Source organism: Rhipicephalus sanguineus, chromosome 4 (assembly GCF_013339695.2).
Source record: "Rhipicephalus sanguineus isolate Rsan-2018 chromosome 4, BIME_Rsan_1.4, whole genome shotgun sequence".
Taxonomy (NCBI): Eukaryota; Metazoa; Arthropoda; class Arachnida; order Ixodida; family Ixodidae; genus Rhipicephalus; species Rhipicephalus sanguineus.
Window position 1 is genome coordinate 151,555,181 of NC_051179.1, and position 16,963 is coordinate 151,572,143.

The 16,963-nt window shown below is 48.0% G+C and overlaps 1 protein-coding gene across 1 annotated transcript; it reads left to right on the forward strand.

Annotated features, from left to right (window-relative positions):
• The first annotated feature begins 8,679 nt into the window (after nt 1-8,679).
• On the forward strand, nt 8,680-16,506 carry LOC119391743 (testis-specific serine/threonine-protein kinase 3). The gene is made up of 4 exons (XM_037659396.2): nt 8,680-8,820; nt 11,769-12,163; nt 13,616-13,973; nt 15,309-16,506. Exons 1-4 carry the CDS (start codon nt 8,702-8,704, stop codon nt 15,952-15,954), a joined length of 1,518 nt encoding a protein of 505 aa, XP_037515324.1. The 5' UTR covers nt 8,680-8,701; the 3' UTR covers nt 15,955-16,506.
• Nucleotides 16,507-16,963: the final 457 nt, after the last annotated feature.

The following is a 16,963-nucleotide window of genomic DNA, read 5'->3' on the forward strand; positions in this document are numbered from 1 at the left end:
TGCACATAATGGCCTCTTAAAGGATCTCGGCATTAGTTTCTCTGAAATGGTTTTGAAAGCTGCTATTGGATCAGATTAAGCTAACTGAATCTCATGAACGTATCCTTTCAAAACAAATAAGGGGGCAGTCCACTTGTTATTTTCTAGCAAGCTACCTTAGCAATTTGGCCTTGAACGTGTGCACTTTCCTTGCAGTTGTCTCCCAAACAGCAGTCAGTGGCCTATCGGTAATCAGTAAAAATTTTCTTTATGAACAGTCTTACAAGTTCAGTAATGCAGCATTGTAATGGATGTATCATTCTGGCATATAGTTTATGCATTCAAAACTCTTCAGTTGAAATTCCTAACCAGTTTCTCTATCCGTAATGACCACAATTGCTATGCAACTCTCGGTAGCATCATCTGCATGCATGGATTGATGCATTCTGCAATGCTTTAATCATGCATCTTATTACTGGCCCTGTGATCTCACAAGTCACCTCTGTCCTTCTCTAGACAGTAACAGCTATAAATATTTTGCGTAACTTAACTAGTTTTTTTTCCAAACAGCATGACTTACCTCTATTTGCACAGTCAGTAAGCCTGAACACACAATGCACACTTTTGTAGTTTGACATATTTTATTTTCAATTACAAACAAAACTGTGCAACAATGTACACACCAATACAGCGTTTGTAAACTAATAAGTGAATCTTACACTTTTACAGAAACAAGGTAAAAAAAAAATCCGTCAGATCCCACGCACTGTGGGAATCGATGTAATGCGAAGCAGCCAGCAAAGAGCTCCATACATCGCTTTGTTTATTTTTGAGCCGAATGAAATCATTCATGTCATGGCATTTAGTTCTCCATATATCGCATGTTTGCCATGCACGCGTGCATGCACAATATGGTATATACCATGCCAATGAAACGTATATTCTGGTATATACACTGCATGACCGGTGATTTAAGTTCATCACGCACTCCTGTCATGCAATACCAGTTTTGGTATATATCCAGTTATCTAAACGGCCGGAAGCGCACCATAACAGTGTCATGTGAATCATACCGTACATGACATGCATAACATAATTCGCAAGTTAGGACCTGTCATTTATGTTCGTCATACAGTCACATCGCACAATACCAATTTTGGAGTATATCAAACGAGCGAAATGGCCGCGAGTCCACCATGAGCGTGTCATGTAAATCATGCCATACATGACATGCATGTCATGGTTTTCATGTTACCACCTGTCATTTACGTTCGGCATACACTCGTGTCACGCAAGGCCAATTTTGGTGTATATCAAGGTAGTGACTCGTCCGCGAATGCACCATGAGTGTGGCATGTAAATCTTGACATGCATGTCATGGTTTTCATGTTACCACCTGTTATTCATGTTCTTGATACAGTCACATCGCGCAATACCAATTTTGGTGTATATCAAGCCAGCGAAACGGCCGCGAATGCACCATGAGCGTGCCATGTAAATCATGTCTTACATGACACGCATGTCATGATTTTCATGTTACCAGCTCTAATTTACGTTCGTCATACAGTGGCGTCGTGCGATACCAAATTTGGTGTATATCGAGCCCGCGAAAAGGCCGCGAATGCACCGTGAGCGTGGCACGTAAATCATGACATGCATGTCATGGTTTTCATGTTATCACCTGTTATTCATGTTCTTCATAGAGTCACATCGCGCAATACCAATTTTGGTGTATATCAAGCCAGCGAAACGGCCGCGAATGCACCATGAGCGTGCCATGTAAATCATGTCTTACATGACACGCATGTCATGATTTTCATGTTACCAGCTCTAATTTACGTTCGTCATACAGTGGCGTCGTGCGATACCAAATTTGGTGTATATCGAGCCCGCGAAAAGGCCGCGAATGCACCGTGAGCGTGGCACGTAAATCGTGACATACACGACATGCATGTCATGGTTTTCATGTTACCACCTGTTATTCATGTTCTTCATACAGTCACACCGCGCAATACCAATTTTGGTGTATATCAACCTAGCGAAACGGCCGCGAGTGCGTCATGAGCGTGGCATGTAAATCATGACGTGCACGACACGCGTGCCATGATTTTCATGTTACCACGTGTCAGTTATGTTCGTCATGTTGAAATGTCTCGACATACCAGTTTTCGTATATATCCATTCATTTAAACGGCCGCGAGCGCCCCGAGACCATGTCATGTAAATCATGCCGCACATGACACGCGTGTCATGATTTGCACGTTAGGACCTGTCATTATGTTCGCCATGAACTCTTGTCACGTCATACCAGTTTTGGTATGTATGAAATTAACGGAATGGCCGCAAGAGCCCCAAGGCCGTGGAATGTAAATCATGCTGTTCATGACATGCATGTCATGATTTTCATGTTATGACCTGTCATTTATGTTCGTAATACGGTCATGGTATTCCATACCAATTTTGGTATACATCCGATTAACGAAACGGCCAGGAGAGCACGAAGTCGTAGGCGGCTAGATAGATAGATAGATAGATAGATAGATAGATAGATAGATAGATAGATAGATAGATAGATAGATAGATAGATAGATAGATAGATAGATAGATAGATAGATAGATAGATAGATAGATAGATAGATACGCTCAAACTCGCAGAAGTTCGCTAAGAAATGCTTCGCATTTAAAACAACTGCAAAAGAGGTGATCAAATAATTGAACAGAACGATTGTTGTTTTACTACGCTTTAGGGGTTTCAGGCCTTCTCATGTGACTAGAATTAATTGATAATGACTTAGCTTGAGTTTCAGCACGCCTATACGTGCTGAAAAAAGAAAGTAGACAAAACTCTACTTTCTTGCAGAGTGCAGGTCAATACATACATGGAAAATTGCACCCCATAAATTCAGCTACCTAAATGCCTTCAATTATAATAACTTTACTTAAACACAATAAGATAACACAAAATTATCTAGAGTAACAAAGAAGTATTGAAAGTAAGTGGGCCTTGATCGACGTCGTATATGTAGCCTTGGAAACAGACGAAGGGCTTGAGGTGTGCTTCCTGCCTGTTTCTGGCACTTAATTTGCAATATATGAGTAGAATGCACAGTGAAAAAAATTCTGTTCTATATCATGATCTGTGTAGTGCACGTAGGTACTATGATTTATCACAAATGTATGACTAAACTAGATACCCTCTATATTAGTAGGCCTGAAGTTTCAGGACGCAGCTTTTCTGTGGGTAGTGGCTAATAAAATTCAAAACATGGGTATCAGCTGTGCATGAAGGACTAGTGATATGCTAATATAATGCCCTAATAAATAGGACTTTTCATAGTACATGCATCAGAAATAATATGATGACTGTGTATGTTACACTCCGAGGAAAACTACAAAATGAACAATGAATATGTATATATGAACACACACACACACACACACACACACACACACACACACACACACACACACACACACACACACACACACACACACACACACACACACACACACACACACACACACAGTTATTATTGCACATGATGTCTGCCACAGCAGATTCCAATGCTAGTGTACCTGCTACTCAGGTATCCTCAAAAGAAAGAGCATTGAAAAGTGCACGACCATAAAACAAAATTAAATGTCTCTAAAGTTTGTGAAAATTCAGCTAGCCAGCAGCCTTATCTACCCAGCCTAACAATGTAACAAAAAACACACAAACGAAATAAAACCGCACAAAAAAGAACATAAGTTAGGCGTTCTCCTTGAGCTGGTCGAGAATCTTCAGCAGTTTACTGCTTGCCCAGCAACGTGGAAAACTCTCTTCCTTGTGCAGCAAACTTTGAATTAGTCCCAATGTTTGGGCGAAAGCAGACGGGTAGGTAGCATCCTTTATGTAATGTACGGTCAAACACAAGAAAAGTGCCTCACCCAGTCGTGCATAGTTCACGGGGCAGTGCCCGCAGTAGGAGCACCAGGCAACTTGATGTGGCACGCCTGGTTCCCCTGGCTGGCGGCTGTACGCGAGCAATCTGGTGCACTCACACTCACATCGCACTGACACACTTTGCACTCACACGTGCCATCATAACTGCACGCGCCTCTCTGAATGCCTTTGACGTCGGTCGAGGTGTACATCCCTCGCAGCAAGGCCTGATCGGCACCGCCGAAACGTTGAAGCACGACAAGACGATCGCGGGACCGAATTCTCAACGAAAACAGACAGACCACGCAAGGAGCGGCCACAAAAGAGACGGACACCGCTCGACGCGCATGGGAGAGGGAACTGTAGGGGGAATAAGTCAGCAGCGTGAGCAGGGAGAGAACGCGATCAAAGGTGAAAACTTCCTTCGCACGTTGAGTTTGTAGACGTCGCGGGCGTTGTTTGCGTGATAATCTTGCGTATTCACGAGTAAACAGAAACAAAGGCACGTCTACAATACGAACTTGTATACTTTAAACAAAAACGTTGCGAGGCGAACGAGGCAGCAGAGGCGACTGACGTAACTCGGCACGGCCGCTGTGTTTCCGACGCACGTGCTTCTCACGTAATCAGATACCATCGCCCAAGGTCTGGGAGGCGCTGGCTGTATTGGCTGTATCTCGAGTTCACCGGCCGCATTCGGCGCCAACACAGGAAACACTACACGGCGTCAACGTGGACTTCGAGCCTTGAGCACGCTCGCTCGGCGCTGTTGCTATAAGTTTGCCTCTCGCTTCTCGCCGCGGCGCCGATCTCAATTTCCCGCATAAAACAACGGGCCATGTATAAGCGTTGCGTCGGTTGCGTCCGCTCGAGACATTTTTTCGCGTCAATAAACACCGGGCTCCATATAAGCGTTGCGTCCGCTCGCGGCCGCATATAGCGGGCCCAGCCCGTCACCGCAGAATTTGTCACGCTTAATGGCGATTGAAGGGCCGCTTATATGGAGTACCTTGTGGTGGAATAAAAATGGGCCGTTTATGTGCCGGACGTTATACGGGACTTGAATAAGAGTGATATGCGCTCTTAAAGGCGAAGCGTAACCGTCCTCCAACTTTTGGATGTATAATTGCCGTCTGATACAAAAGTTCGGTTGCGCTTTGTTTTAGAATTCTACGTCTAGAGTTCCCTTAGAGCGTGAATCATAATGTCCGTGTTTCAGGCTCTCTAAATTTGTTGCGAACGGTATCTTAAATCAGGAAACGAGCGTATACCGATTCTCTTCTTAAAAGCTTTCGCATCCTAATAGTACAAACTGTCCTAGAAACCTGTGCATCCTTAGCGAGGCATAGATTTGTCATGCTTTATTTTTTAAACCACCAATTGTCAGGTTACGTTGTGCGCAAGTTACGTTGTGCACAGACCCTCTGGAACCATTACTAGTGAACCTTCGTGCGGTACTCATCATAAGCAGATCTCAACAAACAGTTAAGCTAGAATTTAATTATATATTTCGGAATCATGCTATGCATTTTCCATATATACATACCTAAATGGCGTTTTGACGAAAGGCCGCTTGGTACGCCTAAAAGCACGTCGCTATCGCGACTGATGCTTCTTTCTGTCTGTGAAGAGATGGCATGTGTGGGCATCGCATCGTCTCTAAATTGTTTTTATTGCAATATCAATTATATCGAGACTCTGGGGCGGGTTTGTCGTCGCCGTCATGTTCAGTTTAAAGGCCAGATCGATAACATCGTCACGCGTATCGTATGTTCTAAGCGCCAGTAAAAGCACGTGAGCGGAAGCGACGAACGCGGCTGAAGCAGAGATGGAACGAGCCGGCCATCTCGAATCGCACAGAGGGCGCATGCGACAACATCAGCCTATTTCATCAGCCCGCGTGCGAGGCCTGCTGTCGATTGCTCCTCTAGCAGAGAGGGAACGCACCGCCCGTCTTTCTTCTGGTGAAGCAGCATGGACACTGGGGGAGGGAGGTGGGGGGGGCTGCGTCGCTCGAGCACTAAGTGTGAACTTTGATCATAAGGGCGCGGTCACGACCGCTATCTCGGCAGACATCACCGAACGGCTCGTATACCCTTCTACGTGCTGTGCTTTCATCGCTTCGCGCTGAGGAAACAAACTGCATGAAAACCGATTCTCTCCCTGGAGCGGCCGTATTCCCTTACACCAGCGTTTTACAGCGGGGCTGTTAAAGCTGAGCTCAAACGGGCGAAGTACCGTCCAGCACACAAGTTTCAACTGCGCGAAGAAGGCAACGCGTAAGAACATAGAAACACGCACACACACGAAGCGCAGCGCTGTTGGGCTAAGTTTAAACTTCTCGAAGATGACAACTCGTAAAGGGGTATTCAGACGGGGGAGAAATGCTCGGGGGAGACGGGGGGATTGCGGATCACGTGACCGCGACGTCACGGATTAGCGAGTGGGCGTGACCCCCCCGCGCCTCCTCGGAGGAGACGGGGACGTTTTCCCCGAAAGGACAAACAATCCCCCGGCGGTGGGGGATATGGCGGAATTTCGGGCTCTTGTTTGGCCACATTGTTGCACTTGCTCCTGCAGAGAGCGGCAGTGGGTGTCCAGTCTGCAGCTGGATGGTCGTCTGCAGCTCGTCGCCAGCAGCTCGTCAAACGGGTGGTGCAAGCCACCAGAGTAGTCTAGTAACACTGGTCTCCCCCTCCGTTTGCCTCGTCCGTGTGAGTGGGGGGCATTTATGGAGACTTCTCCTCGCGAGTTGACGTCACTAGGCTCCGCCTTTACCTCCCGAGCATTCCTCCCCCGTCTGAATACCCCTTAAGAACCACTGGCGTAGCCAGATGGAAGGGGGGAGGGTTGAAACCTCCCTCGCTCCCCCCCCCCAAAAAAAAAATTTCAACTTTGCTTGTGTATGTATACGCGCACACATACAAACCCACGCACGAACATACATATAGTTGAACCCCCCCCCCCCGCCCCCGAAAAAATTTTCTGGCTACGGTACTGGCAAGAACAGGTAGGGGGATCGAATCCCGGCCGCGGCGGCCGCATTTTCGATGGAAGCGAAAATGCTTGAGGTCCCTGTCAGGGCAACGTTGCTTGTTGGGCGAGTTGGAACGAGTCAGTCATAACGTAGTTCAGCGCAAAATGCGCTGTGTCCTTGTCCTCTTACTCGTCTGTTGCCTGTTTTTTGCGCTGAACTACGTTATCCCTGTCAGGGCCTTAACTAGGGAGGGGGGGGGGGGGGCGGTTGAGGGGGTTGTGACACCCCCCGAATTTTTTTCATGCTTTAACACTTCGGGTGACACTAAAATACTTTCACGCCTTCACAGCGACCACCAGTTGCCAAAGTTAGCCGTTCTGCACACAAACACCCCCCGAAAAAAATTCCTGGGTACGGCCCTGGCCCCTGTACTTACATTTAGGTGCACGTTAAAGAACCCCAGGTGGTCACAATTTCCGGAGACCTCCACTACGGCATCCCTCATAATTATATCGTGGTGTTGGTACATAAAACCCCAACATTTATTATTCCTGGTAAGGACATAGAAACATGCACACATGCGATGCGCCTCGTGTGTGCGCGTGTTTGTTCTTACGTGTTTTCTTCGCGCAGTTTAAACTTGTCTGCTGAATCTATGAACCATCTTGCCCAACAACGTGCCATACTGAAGTACCGTCCACAGCCTAGCGAAGCAGAGTAAGGAGGAGGGAAGAGAGTGAAGCGTAGCAGAGCTATGTACAGTGCAGTATGGCAAGGGGAAGGAGCAGTGATGTGAGGATGAGGAGGAGGAAAAGGATGAGGGAGTGTATTGCACAGTATAGCGGAGGCGAGTAGAGGAGGCGAACGAGTATTCTTCTAGTCTGTACTAGAAGAATGTTCAAGTTGAAGTTGAAGGCTGGAGGTATGCAGGTGGTCAAGCGAATAGGAGGTTCCTTCAGTGCTAACCCATGCCCACGTTCCCCTAGCTTTGCGTCTTTCTGCATTTTTCGTTTCATTTGGCTACCTGTCTCTACACTTGTTCTTTTTTAAGCGGAAGTCTTGGGAATCGTTCTAGCTTCACACATATCACCGCCATCTCTGTCGTCAATCGACATTCGAACAATTACGTGTCTGCTTTCTTTAAACACACTTAATTTGTCAAATACCTCAGGAGCATTCTATTCTCGCATCCGAGAACATTTCCGTCTCATTCCTTTGGTGTGTCTCTCAGGTCCCAGGGGCGAGGTTGAGAAGCTTCGGACCTGGACGGGTGGCTAGGACGGACCAATTTAAGCCACCCTAGTTTCGATGCTGTTACCCAATTAAAAAGTCTACAACTCATGCCCACTTCGGAGTATCGGCAAAAGAATCAGATTGCCATCAGGATCGATTGCTCCAAGGGCGTGGGCTGCGAGTTCTGGTAATTGAATCGCTGTATTTGCCTCAGTTGACTATGTTGGTTACTCGGGTCCAGCGGGATTCCACGCCTGAATGTCCTGGAGCCACGATATCCAGTAAGACGAAAGGTTCGTGGTTGGATATTCCGGGCCTCACTGCTCCTGGTACATTCAGACGCCTTGGTTATTAGAACATGGTTCAATATTCCGCATACAGCACAATTCAAATCAACTTCTCAGATGTGTGATGTCAGCGCAGTGCGGGTTGGACGAAGAGGACGATGCTGTTATGGCGGCGCATTTTGAATATTTTTGAAACTTCATATGAACATTTCTTGGCCAGCCCTCCAGTGGGTACGAGCCATATGAGAAGGAAATTATCAGCGTTATCACCTCGCGGAGCTGCGCCGAGACTCCGGCGGCATGGCCGCGAGGTCTCCAAGCCCGCCCGCCGTCAGAGCCACCACCTCTAAGCAGTTCCTCGCGCTCGCCGGCTACATCTTGGGGCGCGAGATCGGCCAAGGAACCTACTCAAAAGTCAGGTGAGACCTTGTGCGGACGGCGGATGGCAGCGGAAGTGATGACAGGGTGTGTGAAAGAGGGTTATTTCAGTGCGTAAATTCGATATTGTGAGCTGTGTCACCTCGGGTTCTGTAAGCCGATCGGCTGTGATTAGGCGCACCTTTTCGAACGCTTTCGCGAGGGTAAATGCTACGGAATACGTCAAATATGAAATGAAACTTTTTGTCAGCAAAAAGTGAACACCGCTGAACATGACTATTTCGATTTCATATACTACATAACTTACGCGCACTTTGTGAATGCTTCATATTTCAGGCATAACACGGTCGTTGCTGTTTAGAGGCACATGAATCTGTTATATTAAACATTATTCCCTCACGTGACACCTGCTCTATGCTCACATGGAACATAGACTCCGTGATCACAGTCATTTTATGGTATAAATATTGTGCTACAACCAGCGTGGGCGCGTTGCCTAATGGCGGTTATTTGTAGACTGCTGTGTTGTTACATACAATACATACCTGCTCACTGTGAAATGAATGGTTACTCGTTTGTCGCAGACATGCGCAAAGCTTTTTTTCTACTGGCACAATAGTGTACGCCTTGACTGTTCGATATAAATTCAATGCAGCTGCGAAACTGACAGTAGAGATTTTTAGCAAGTTACGGAAATACGGAACGCAGATACGGTACGGGACTACGGCAGCGCTCCTCCTCTCTCGCTCGTTGTGCTTTTGCCGCTCCTAATTCCACTAAAGGCCCCCAACACCACAAAGGCTTTTTCAAAAATTACTGTGGGGTGTCACGCCTTATTGCTGCCTGTCAGCCTACGCATTGCTAACGATGCACCTGTCGATCGGGAGACGCACTTTAAAGGGACACTAAAGGGGTATTCACACGAGGGAAAAATCGGCGGGGGACACGGAGGGATTGCGGATCACGTGACCACGTCGTCACGATGACCCCCCCCCCCCCCGTGGCTCCTCGGAGGAGACGGGCACCTTTTCCCCGACAGGACAAACGATCCTCCGGCGGTGGGGTATATGGCGGAATTTCGGGCTCTTGTGTGGCCACATTGTTGCACTTGTTCCTGCAGTCCTGCAGAGAGCGGCAGTGGGTGTCCAGTCTGCAGCTGCATGGTCGTCTGTAGCTCGTCGTCTGCAGCTCGTCAAATGGGTCTACAAGCCACCAGAGTAGTCTAGTAACACCGGTCTCCCCCTCCGTTCCCCTCGTCCGTGTGAGTGGGGGACATTTGTGGAGACGTCTCCTCGTGAGCTGACGTCACTAGGCTCCGCCTTTATCCCCCGAGGATTTGTCCCCCGTCTGAATACCCCTAAAGAGCAAAACGATTTTTCTCATATTAGTAAAGTACTCTTTCACGATACCAAAAACACCACGCTTGCTGCGAGAAGACGCTTAGTAAGGGAGAAAACGCGCAAGAACAAAATGTGGGTGGCGACGCCACCTTGAAGTTTCCGCGCCATTCGCCGTGACCTCACTTGTTTTGACGGCGCCTACTAGGGACTACGTAGTTCTTAATCGGTAAAAATGAGGTACATTGTCCTCTGAGGGGGTCGTAGAGCAAATACACTTTGAAATCAGTGACGTCACGCGGGGAGATTGCAGCGCGAAATTTAAAATTGAACTTTTGAACTTTATTTTCTCTTCTATTAATAAACCTGTGATGACGAAATTAACGACATTAGAGTTCTCAGAGCACAATTTATCGATCTAAACCGATTCATTGTTTCTTGTTAGTGTCCCTTTAAGCACAGCGAGCTGTAGAGAAGGAGCGCTACGGTAGTCGCGTACCGTATTTGCGTACCGTATTTCCATAACTTGCTAAAAATTTCTAGTATCTTGGCTACCGGGTTATTCTTATGCTGCATACAGAAATGCACTACATTTGGTAGAAAAATGTCATGTCATTTCCCGGAGCCCGCGTTCTGTCTCGCTTTGGTTTCGACAGTACATCTCAATTATTTGCTTTCTGCTGTTAGGCTGACGTCACGTACGTATGTGTATCCACTGCATTGTATCTACTGTGTCGTCAGACACAGTGCAATGCGAAGGGACACTCAGGCGAGAAAAGCAAAAGTTGAGATAGCTGTGCTGAGACAAGGAAGGTACCAGACGTCGGATGTGGTCGGAACGCAAGAAGAGGCTTTTTCTGAGTATTATACAAAGTGTATCGATGAAAGCGATTACGAATGTAATCGACGAATGTAAGACCGTAAACATTTTTGCAGAATAGACTGCAGAACAACCATCATCGTAATCACTATTCTCGTGGTGCCACATTCATTTTTCTTCCATACCTCTGTCATTTCCTCAAATCCCTGCCCCTGCGCGGAGTTACAGGCTAGAGTGACAATGGTCAGGACGACCTTTTATAATTGCAATATAAATTATATTGCCACGCGAGGAGAATTTTTGCCGTCGCCGTCATGTTCCGTATAAAGTCCAAATCGATAGCATCGCCCCGTGCGTCGTATGTTCTTTGTGCGAGAGAAAACGTGCGGAGGCTGCAGACGGGTGCTAGCTCAGGGAGAGATGAAGCGCACCGGTCTTCTTTGTCGGTGAAGGAGCATGAAAGAGTACCGGTGGAGGGCTGCGTCGCTCGGGCATGAACTGCGAACTTTGATCAAATGAGCGCGGTCACGCGCTCTATCTCGACGGATATTAGTAAGCGGCTCATACTTTTGTACGAGTACATGCCGTGTTCACGCAGCTTATTTCGCATTGAGGCGACCGACAGCGTGAAAACCGCTTCGCTCCTTGGAACATCCGTACTCCTGTGCGCCAGCGTTTTGTGGAGTTACACGAAATCGGATCCTAATGGAGTTGGCTGCTAGTATTGCTTCGTGTAACATTCCAGTTTGTCGCTATTGCGTTTATTGTTTCGCCCTTGCGGAGAAACCGTGATCCAGCCTCTTCATTTATGTCCATCTCTCTCTTCGGGTAGGATTGGCGTCAAGGGCGACCAGCGCTATGCGGTCAAAATCATTCCCCGGCATCTGGCACCACGCGAGTACGTGTGCCACTTCCTCCCTCGCGAGCTGGCCATCATCCCCAAGCTGAAGCACCCGAACATCGTCCACGTCTACGACGTGCTGGAGATCAAGCGCAAGGTATTCATCGTCATGGAGCTGGCCACCCAGGGCGACCTGCTTCTCAAGATCACCAACGACGGCCGCTTTTCCGAGAGCAAGGCGTTCCATTACTTCGAGCAGATCTGCGACGCGGTCGCCTACCTGCACAAGAAGAACATCGTGCACCGGGACCTTAAGTGCGAGAACGTCCTGCTCAGCCCTAAGCGACAAGTCAAGCTGGCAGACTTCTCATTCGCCCGATACACCCGTAAGCATGTGTGCTTCTCGATTGGTCTTCGACAGGGCGTGTTCTCTGTGGTGTGTTGTATATGATTGGCATGCTTTGTGCGTTCTATATGATTGGCGTGGATAGAAAGCGTAGCACGTTGGGGTGTGAGTAAAGCTGCTGCCTCTGCGCAACTCTGCTCACCCCTGTCTTCTTCGCTGAACAAGTATAACGGTTAAGGAAAGAATCCGACATAGCCGTCCAACACACTTACTACGGTTTACTGTGGGTGGCACTCTTTTATTGCTTGGAGCACTTGGACGTACTGTAAATTTAACTTTAAATGCGAGCGTGTAACTACACAGGGACACAAGAAGACAGGGACAAGCGTATCTTGTGTCTTTGTGTAGTTCCGCGTTCATATTTTCAGTATCATGAATCACCAACTCGCCCAATCAGCAATTCTGTAAATTTAAGTTTACTGTTGCTCGATTTGGTCTTGCGAGATCATCTAAATGAAATTTCGATGGGACCAGGAATTTGACCTGGTATATTTCATTTAACAGCAAAGGCGTGGGGGGGGGGGGGGGGGCAGCATTCCTCCCACTCCGGCTACGCCAGGGCCTAAAAGCATGCAAGACAGCATGCACAGTATACACAGAGCCACTGCTGCAAACAAGGGTTCACTTTAAATGTCTGCGCATGCGTGGGTACCCGTGCAAGTGAGCACACACTGTTCGAGTCGAACAGCATTTGCATTCTGTAAAGGATATAATGTCATGTAGATAACAAGAAAGGGAACGAGCTGCGCTGACATGATGAGGATTGTGTTCAAAAGTGTAATTTGCCGTAATTTAGGTGGTCGCGAAAATAGCATGAAAGAAAAAGAATGTACAATTATAAATGTACAGACGGGTACACTGTTAAAGAGAACACTTGTGTGCAAGACATGTCCGGATTTCGCTCTCCTGCAAAAGCATAATCGCATAAGACTTCTTGTGGTTGACAGTTATGACTCGTTTTGGCAGACTAGTGCCGTTGCGCAAACAATATTTCCGTGTCGACAAAGTGTGGAGGGCGCCCGCACTTTGGCTTTCCTTGCGGCACGGTTTAGATGTACACGCAGAAGTGAAGCCAGGCGAACGATTGGGAAGGCGATACGTACGCGGTCGGATTACGCTACCGTGTTCTACTCTTGAAAGCGAAACTCAAGCGTCCTCCAAGTTTTTTTTTTTAAAGTCCATCCTTATAAATGATCCCATCGCATTTCCTCTGTGTGAGTTCAAGGGGACCTTGTGACTGGGCGTGTACCTGTACTCGGCTCCGTTATCAATGTTATACGTTGATAACGGCTACCTTTCGGCCTGTCTGAATACTGTAAGATTTGTCTGGCAGATAACGCGCGTGATGCCGTGGCTTTGTATACATGTATGCCGGGTTTATTCTTGATTCTGCGTGTTCTCGGTTGCAATCACCACCACCACCACGACACAGACAATGCGCACAACCGCAAGGTTCTGAGTCAGACGTTCTGCGGCAGCGCGGCGTATGCGGCGCCCGAGGTGATCCAAAACATACCGTACCGGCCCAAGCGCTACGACTCGTGGAGCCTCGGGGTCATCCTGTACATCATGGTGTGCGGCCAGCTGCCCTTCGACGACACCAACCCGTTCCAGCAGGTGCGCGCTCAGATGAGCCGTCAGATCAGCTTCCCGGCCTCGTACCGTCTCACCAAGATGGTCCGCAACCTCATCAGGCACCTGCTCGAGCCGTACGTGCTGTACCGCTGCTCGGTGCCCCGCGCCATGAAGCACCCATGGATGCGCAAGGAGAGGATCAAACGAAAACTCAAGTTAGTTTGTCTATACTGCCGCGTTTGTTTGTTAAACTCCATTGAAATACCCCATACGCCCCGTGTGTCTGTATCCCTAATCCTATATATGACCTGATTTGATTCTTCTTTTCGAAAACGTGCATGTTTTCATGTAAGTCGATGTGACCATATGAAATGGTCCTACGTGGCATATGTATCGGAGATGGGTGGAACTCACTGCTCTTGTCTTTCTTTCTCGACTTTCTGTTTTTTCCTCCTACTCCTTGATATACCTCGACTCCATTCCTTGTACACTTCTGTTGGAAGAGCCCTCATCACGAGAAACAGTTAAGACTGTACCTTTCTATTGCATACTCATCTTTAATTGTCGCTCACAAACATATGGTTATTTTTCAGTGTACTCTACAACGGAGTCGTGAAGTTTTCATTGGTTCATAAATTGCGGCCAGTAATGACGCAGCAACGAGCTATAGACTAGGGGAGAGTCATGTCTGGTGTTTCCGCTACAGCTCGCCGTGACGTCACAGATGTCGGCATTATTCTCTCAGCATTACCTGTTTATTAGTTAATACTGAGCCCCCTCCTACTTTGTTTGGGTTGGAAGGGAGGGTAGGAAGCATATACACATACACGCGCTAAGGAAAGCAGTTGCAGCCTTCAAGAAGTTCACTTGTTGAAACATCGACTCCAGCGACACCGCGTATTCACGTATTTTTCATGTTTATCAGTTGTCATTTATATAAAGTACACGAAGAACTTTATCAAACATGCAACTAAAGACACTTCGCAGATGTTTTCATTTGCTAACGCGCTATTATACGTGCAAATTTTATAGAAACTAAATTTCGTGTCTTCAAGAAATACATATAATCGATGATGTTTGGTTGGCAAGATTATTTTTCCTGCCCAATGACTCGAGGCGCCATTGGAGTGAAACAGCATTTCTTTGATGACGCCGAAAGATCCATGCACATGCTTTTTGCTAAAACTCATTATATCGGACATGTGGTTCAAGAAACATAACGAACAGCATCTATAGCGAGTATTTTTGAAGAACACGCAACTGGCGCACTTCAGATGATGACTACAAAGACATACGCGCGCGGCTCTCGCAGCATCGCTCGATGTTGCGATCTTGCAGTGTTTGCTGTCGTTGTAGTTAATCGAGGTATAACCGTGTATTGTGATCACGTAAGTATGTCGTGTATTGTGTACTTATACGCTGGTGATGCTGATGCTAAGGGCAATGCTAACGTATTTCGCTCGTATTTGTCGCTGAATTGCCACCGAGTTAGTGCGCCGTTACTTCCGTGTTTCTTCATTCATCCGAATGTAATGCGTTCTGCCACGCAGGTACATGAAGGACAGCAAATTGAGCGAGCTCGAGGGCAAGGACAGCGACGCGAGCAGCGCCGGTCTGCGGGATGCGCAGTCCGATCTGAGTATGATGCCGTCCGCATCACCAGTGCCTGGAGCGTTTGGGCCGCGCTCAATGTCAGCGACGGCGTCGCCGCAATACTGGCAGCAGGACGACTTCGGCGGCGGCGGGCGCAGTCCCGGGCTCAGGCGCAACTCCGGCTGGGGCCGCTACGAGGACGACGACGACGAGCCCGGCTTCTACAGCAAGACGATGCTTGCGAGCCAGACGGACCAAGGCCCCATCGGCTGGGGACAGCCGGGCATGTCGTACTCGCCGAACCCGATCTTCCAGCAGCCCATGCGCCAGGGCCATTATGCCGTCAACACGCGCGTGGCCTCGCCCCAGATGGGTGGTGGCTATCCGGGAATCTATGGAGGCATGGGAGGCATGGGCATGATGGGGCCTGGATACATGTCGCCCATGCCTGGTGCGGGGGCCATGTACGCCATGCAGCCCGGTATGATGGGCATGCCGCCTCAAAGGCGTCGCTCGCGCGGCAACCTGAACGTTAACGTGCTGACGCCCCAGGGCGAAATATCGATCTCCAGTAGCTCGTCCGCGGGGTCGTACCTTGGTTGAACCGTTTACTCCTTACGTCCTACAGGTGACATTCGAGCGTGTGAGAGGAAAAGCCGCTTTCAAGGCACACGCTATTCGGAACTGTGTACCGGAAGTAGCGTGATCGTGCCGTGACAAAGACTCGCGCGTAGACCGCGTTCTACATAGTCAGAAAAGCGTGTGACGTGCGGGTTAAACTCGGTTGGTTGGATGGCGGTGTGAAATTTAGTTCTCGTGCTGCGGGAACAGCGCTAATGAAATCTGAGACGGGAAACGTTTTCGTATTGAGCCGACTTCCTTGGGGCTGACGATGTGATTGTTTCTTGTCTGAATTGGGCTCTTCGGAAAAATACGTGTATGCGTGATTCAATTCTCGTTCCCGCGGTTGTTATGGTCCGAAATAAAAATTTCATGCTAATGCAGAATTTCATTAACTTCGGCTATCTGCAAACTGAGAGCTCATTCAAAATGGAACGGTTGTAGCACAGAATCGTCTGGTACGATCTCGTAAAGCCTGGCTTTGTGAAATATTAAAAAGTAAAGAGTCACTGTAGACGGAAAGTAATAAAGAAAGAAAGAGGAACGGTGTGATGCTATAGTGTCTACAGAGCTCGGCTGCTGACCCGAAAGGCGCGGGTTCCTTCCCGGCCACGGCGGTCGCGTTTCGATGAAGGCGAAATGCTGGAGGCCCGTGTACTGTGCGATGTCCAGTGCACGTTAATCTGGAGCCCTCCGCTACGGTGTGCCTCGTTATCATATCGTGGTTTTGGTGCGTAAGACCTCAGATATTATTATTAAAGAGAGAGCGAGAGGTAGAGAAAAGGTAATATCGCATAGAATCGCCAGCCAAGCCAAACGCCTGCCGTACCGCTGCAGAAGAAAAGACACAGCATTAAGAATTATTTCATAGTAACGTTAGACCACTCATTACTATAAGCCGCAGGTCACAAAACACCCAGCTTACGTCGGCGTGTTATTCCTGTCCATTTCTGTTAATGTGATTACGCACCACTGGTTCAACTATTCGATA

What these genes read in the sequence shown, in the direction of transcription:
- LOC119391743 (XM_037659396.2), top strand. Translation starts at nt 8,702, where the DNA reads ATGGCCGCGAGGTCTCCAAGCCCGCCCGCCGTCAGAGCCACCACCTCT. An exon ending in CTCATTCGCCCGATACACCC is followed by an intron (nt 12,164 to 13,615) that starts GTAAGCATGTGT and finishes ACCACGACACAG; the next exon opens with ACAATGCGCACAACCGCAAG. An exon ending in AGGATCAAACGAAAACTCAA is followed by an intron (nt 13,974 to 15,308) that starts GTTAGTTTGTCT and finishes TCTGCCACGCAG; the next exon opens with GTACATGAAGGACAGCAAAT.